General features: G+C 58.6%; 2 protein-coding genes across 2 annotated transcripts in view; one reads left to right on the top strand and one right to left on the bottom strand.

Annotated features, from left to right (window-relative positions):
• The window catches only part of STAP2 (signal transducing adaptor family member 2), a 21,307-nt gene extending 17,472 nt beyond the window's left edge, over positions 1-3,835 (top strand). Inside the window, exons 5-11 of the mRNA XM_011943612.1 lie at positions 815-884; positions 974-1,076; positions 1,193-1,258; positions 2,627-2,797; positions 2,885-2,977; positions 3,349-3,423; positions 3,681-3,835. Coding sequence (XP_011799002.1) covers positions 815-884; positions 974-1,076; positions 1,193-1,258; positions 2,627-2,797; positions 2,885-2,977; positions 3,349-3,423; positions 3,681-3,745 — 643 coding nt within the window. The 3' untranslated portion in view covers positions 3,746-3,835. The remainder of the gene's footprint in view (positions 1-814; positions 885-973; positions 1,077-1,192; positions 1,259-2,626; positions 2,798-2,884; positions 2,978-3,348; positions 3,424-3,680) is intronic.
• A 212-nt stretch (positions 3,836-4,047) lies between these two features.
• Positions 4,048-5,552, bottom strand: part of FSD1 (fibronectin type III and SPRY domain containing 1) — a 14,835-nt gene continuing 13,330 nt past the window's right edge. Inside the window, exons 10-12 of the mRNA XM_011943463.1 lie at positions 4,656-4,907; positions 4,458-4,546; positions 4,048-4,361 (exon numbers count right to left, since the gene is read on the bottom strand). Coding sequence (XP_011798853.1) covers positions 4,251-4,361; positions 4,458-4,546; positions 4,656-4,907 — 452 coding nt within the window. The 3' untranslated portion in view covers positions 4,048-4,250. The remainder of the gene's footprint in view (positions 4,362-4,457; positions 4,547-4,655; positions 4,908-5,552) is intronic.

Below are 5,552 nucleotides of genomic sequence, written 5' to 3'. Positions count from 1 at the left end.
TGGGGGGCGGGGTCAGCGCTCCGGGGTCGTGGGATCCTGAGGCTGGCCTTGCCCCAGGTACAGGGTCAAAGTCTGGGGAAGAAGGTAGAGCCCAGGCAGACCCCTTTGCAGGAGGAGTCAGGTCTTGGGTTAGGAGCTGGGACTCCCTGCAGGTGGAGTCAGACGCCTCGGTTAGGGTCGGCTCCTCCGGAGCGTCAGGTACGCGGGGGCCAGGTCTGGGCCACTGGAGGGGATGAAGTCAAATCCAACGGTGGGAATGGGCTTTTTGGGCAGAGTCAGGATCTATGGGTGGAGTCACGGCCATGACCCTTTGGAAGTTGAATAGGGCTATGGAGGCGGAGCCACCCTGGGGGCGGAGTTAGAGCCTTTCGCCAAATCCTCAAGCCCAGTCCAGGGTTGGGCAAGGCGATGTAGAAGGTGGAGTCGGGGCCGGGGGGTGGAGCCACTACAGGGGGAGGGGCCTACCTGGGGCGGAGTCTTTAGGGCCTGGTTCGCCCTAGGCGCGGTGCCAGAATTAGGGGCTGACCTTTCCTAGACTGTTGTCAGTCTGGCCTGGTCCCTCCCTGGAGGTGGTGCCAAAACTAGGGGTGGGGTCTTCTGTGGGGGTGGGTCGGTTCAGTCAATGCTCTGGGAGGATAGAGGGGCTTAGGTCCTACACAGGGTGGAGCCAGTCAGTGGCTGGGCCTTCTGTGGGGGCAGAGACAGTATGGACCTGTTTCTATTGGGGGCGGAGCCTGGAGTCGGAGCGGGGCCTTCCCTGGGGGGCGGTGTGGGAGCCTGGGCTGAGCCACTCACTCGCTTTCTGCTGGTGCAGGACGCACGTGGTCCGGCATTACAAGGTGAAGCGGGAGGGCCCCAAGTACGTGATCGACGTGGAAGAGCCGGTGAGCGTTGGGCTGGGGTCCCTAGAAGTGCCTTTGTGGGGTCCGCGTCCCTTCCCCAGCAGCCAGACCCCTCCCCCATCTGCCCCCAGTTCTCTTGCACCTCCCTGGACGCCGTAGTCAACTATTTCGTGTCGCACACCAAAAAGGCGCTGGTGCCATTCCTGTTGGACGAGGACTACGAGAAGGTGCTAGGTGGGTGCGCCTTAGGGGAGTTCGGGGGCCCAGTCCTCACCTCTCCCGCCCCCGCTTGGACGGACGGGGCCGCCCCTGGCCGCCGCGCTTCCTCCAGGACGCCTTCTCTGTTCCAGGTTACGTGGAAGCCGATAAGGAGAATGGCGAGAGTGTGTGGGTGGCGCCCTCCGCCCTGGGCCCAGGTGACGCCCTCTCCCCGCGGGCCGAGGTGGGAGGGATCGAGGACCCCGCATTCAGCCACGCCCCTTCACTCAGCTTGGTGGCTGCACCGCCTGTGTCTGATGTTGTTCCCAAAGTTGCAAGGACAGAAATGACTCAGACCCTGCCATCAGGGTGTGTGTTGGGGGAGAGGGCGGGAGTCCCAGCTTGGGACAGAGCTACACACAGGCACTCTCACCCTGCAGGGTCGAATTTGGAGGAAAAACCTGGGCTTGCGGGAGGCGCCTAGAGTTCGGGAGAAGATAGGGGCAGAGCAGGGAGAGCTTCCTAGAAGAGTGGGTCTTTGTAGATGGTCCCAAAGGATATTCTTAGGTAGAAATGGGCATTGAGGGGGTCAGAAGGTGCATCCGGAGAAGCAGTAGCCCCCCAGAGACCGGGAATCAGGGTGGGTGTTGGGAAAGAGGTGGGAATCGGTCCTGTTTATGGAGTGAGAGGAGGAGGCAGAGAACACACTAGAAAGGAATGTAGCGTAGGTAGTCTGGTCTTCCCTGGGCTGGGCGTATGCAAGGACCCCCAAGTGCCATATCCACACACACATGCATGATTCATGAACTATGGCCACCTGCCTAGGCAGAAGGTGACATACACTTGTGTGGGTACAACAGATCCACACATGCATGAATACACATGTCCCCCAATTCCAGTCACATACACATGCTATGTAGCACAGATACACCTGTCTCGTGCCACAATCATGTGTGTACACATAAATGCAGACGCATCCATGCACAGGCACAAAATCAGACATGTATAGATACACAGGCATAACACACTCATCTAGACAAGGACTAAAGCAGCTACCTTAGCAGGCGTGCAGAGTCACGCATGTATACACACAACAGGCATGTTTGTACAAACCTGGTACTTTAACTTCAATTAGTGTACATGCATATGCCATACAAAGACATATAGACCTTTTTTTTTTTTTTTTGAGAAGGAGTCTCGCTCTATCACCCAGGCTGGAGTGCAGTGGCGCGATCTCAGCTCACTGCAACCTCTCCCTCCTGGGTTCAAGCGATTCTCCTGCCTGGGATTACAGGAGCCTGCCGCCATGCCAGGCTAATTTTTATATTTTTAGTAGAGACGGGGTTTCACCATATTGGCTAGATTGGTCTTGTACCCCTGACTTCAGGTGATCCGCCCACCCCAGCCTCCCAAAGTGCTGGGATTACAGGTGTGAGCCACTGCGCCCAGCCCAGACAGACAGACTTATACATGGGGGCACACAGACACACAGGGACATATGCATGTCTCCAGGCATGCACACAGACCCCCCACCAAGGTGTCCCTGTATGACGTGGGTCTTGACAGTGACCACCTTTCCCCATCAGGTCCTGCACCCTGCACAGGTGGCCCCAAGCCGCTGCCACCTGCATCTGTGCCTGTGTCCAGCCAGGACAAGCTGCCCCTGTTACCCCCACTGCCCCCACTACCGAACCAGGAAGAGAACTACGTGACCCCCATTGGGGATGCCCCAGTTGTTGACTACGAGAACCAAGACGGTGGGTGGGGAACAGAGCTGCTGAGAGCTGGGGGCTGGGGAAGCAGGTGAACAGCTGATGTGACACATTACACTTTTGTCCACGCAGTGGCTTCCTCTAGTCGGCCGGTCATCGTGAAGCCGAAGAAGTTGCCAAAGGCTCCTGCAAAGCTTCCAAAGCCACCCGTTGGACCCAAGCCAGGTAGGGGTCCCCCCACAAATCCCGCTCTCACCTGATGGCAGGCCAGCCTCAGCCCACATCTGTCTTTGTTGTTTTTGAGATGGAACCTCATTCTGTCGCCCCAGGCAGTGGTGCGATCTCAGCTCACTGCAACCTCTGTCTCCCGGGTTCAAGCGATTCTCCTGCCTCAGCCTCTCAAGTAGCTGGGATTACAGGCACCTGTCACCACATCCATCTAATTTTTGTATTTTTAGTAGGGAAGGGGTTTCGCCATGTGGCCCAGGCTGGTATCGAACTCCTGACCTCAAGGGATCCACCCACCTCAGCCTCCCAAAGTGCTGGGATTACCAGCGTAAGCCACCGCACCTGGCCTCATCTGTCTTCTCTTCCAGAGCCCAGAGTCTTTAATGGTGGCTTGGCCAGGAAGCTGCCAGCCAGCTCAGCCCAGCCTCTCTTCCCCACAGCTGGTAAGGGGTCTGTGGGGTCAATGCAGGGCGGGCTTCCCAGGCGTGTGACCATGCAGTCACACAGGGCCTCACACTCTGAAGCACCCTGTCTTTTAAGGCTCTGCTGTCTCTGTCTTGAAATTCCTAATGCCTTTGAGCACACTGTCATGTTGCATGGGGCCCTGCAAATCTGTAGCTGGTCCTGGGTGGCTGTCAGTGGGCAGGGCATGGACTGGGGATCCCTGGGCCAGCTGCAGCTCCCAGTCCTGAACCCCCAGGGCTGGCGGACATGACGGCAGAGCTACAGAAGAAGCTGGAGAAGAGGCGGGCACTGGAGCACTGATTCGGACACGCCAGGGACCAGTGGGCCAGTCCCAGGGCATGGCCCAGTGGCCAGATTCTTTCTCCCAGGATTAAAACTCTGACCCCAGGACCCATGTGTCTGGTTTGGCTTGGGGGGAGTAGGGGACGAGGGCTCTGTCAGATGTCTGCCTACGGATGGCCCCATTTACTCCCAGTGACCCTCAGCTCAGTGAAATCTACCACCATATCCTGTGAGAAAAGCCCATTTTACAGCCAGGAAGGCTGAGGTCCCAGTGCCACACAGCAGAGAGAACCGCCCAGGCCCAAAGAACCAGCACCGTGGCCTGGCCTGGCCAGTGTTTGACCTTTATTAAGAGGTGAGGTGGGGAGGAGGGCCCACCAGGGTGCCCACTCCCTCTTGGTGACCCCTCATCCAGAGTTAAGGCTCCAAGCAGCAAATGACAGAGGAGGGTGCCTGGCTCCAGCAGCCTGGGCCTGGCAGCGGCTCCCCCAAAAACACCCCAGCTGGGTGGGTGCCTGGGGGCCTAGGTGAGGCTGGTGTTGGAGCTGCTGGTAGCACTGCCTCGCTTTTGCAGGCAGCGCACAGAACTGGGGACCTGCAGGCCTGTCGTCACCTGGAAGCTGCCACACCATACCTGAGGGAGAGCAGGGGGAGGTGGAAGGGGCTCAGCTTCGAACCCCAACGCCCAGTACCACCCTCTCCTCCCCCTGGGCCGCGGAGGGCAGCTCACCGTGAAAGCAGGCAGCAGCGGCTGTGTGAACCTGGTCTTGAAAGTGTGCAACACTTGTTTGGTGCGGGCGTTGTAAAAGGACAGGAGGCCTGGGGTGGGGGGCACAGTGACAGTGGGAACGGTCAGAAGTGGGATGGGGGAAGAGGGAGGGGACTCAGGCAGGGGCAGCCAGAGATGGCAGCTGGGGCTTGGGGTCACCTTGGTGGAAGTCACAGTGCACACCCAGGCAGTCGGGCACGGGGGCGTCCAGCACCTTGACCTTGTTGGCGTGCTTGGCCATGAAGCTGACCTGCAGCCAATTGTTGACATGCAGGCACCAGGAGGCGGCTGTCTTGCCCAGTTGTTCGAAGCGGCCCAGGCTGCGGTAGGCCACGCCCACACCAAACGCCTTGCTGTCCGGCTCGTAGCGCACCTCCCAGTAATGCTCCCCGCCGTCGATCAGCGTGTCCCCTGTGGCGCAGGGCAGGAGGGGTGGGCAGGGGAACTGGATAGAACCGGGCCACAGATGCCCTTCCACAAAGGGCCTGCCCCCAAGGTGCTCCCTACACCACAGCTGCTCCCTTCAGATACCCCTCAGGTTCCTAGCTGTACCCCCCAGATACTCCTCAAGTTCCCATCTATTCCCCCCAGACACTCCTTGGGCCCCAGCTGTTCCCTCCAGATACTCCTTGGGCTCCAGTTATTCCCTCCAGATACTCCTTGGGCTCCAGCTATTCCCCCCAGATACTCCTTGGGCTCCAGGTACTCCCTCAAGATACTCCTTGGGCTCCAGCTATTCCCTTCAGATACTCCACTGTCCCTGCTATTCCCTCCAGATATCCTCAGACCCCAGTTATTCCCCCCAGATACTCCTTGGGATCTCAGGTATTACCCCCAGATATTCCTGAGAGTCTGAGCTATTTCCCCCAAATACTCCTTAAGTCCAGCTATTCCCTCCAGCTACTCCTCAGTTCCTGCTATTCCCTCCAGATGCTCCTTGGGCTCCAGCTATTCCTCCCAGATACTCTTCAGTCCCAGCTATTCCCCTCCAGATACTCCTCAGTCCCAGCTATTTCCCCCAGATACGCCTCAGTCCCAGCTATTTCCCCCAGATAC

This window comes from Colobus angolensis, unplaced genomic scaffold, assembly GCF_000951035.1.
Source record: "Colobus angolensis palliatus isolate OR3802 unplaced genomic scaffold, Cang.pa_1.0 Scaffold22, whole genome shotgun sequence".
NCBI classification, from domain to species: domain Eukaryota; kingdom Metazoa; phylum Chordata; class Mammalia; order Primates; family Cercopithecidae; genus Colobus; species Colobus angolensis.
The sequence above is the reverse complement of the archived record's forward strand: the minus strand, read 5'-3'. Positions and strand labels throughout refer to the sequence as shown.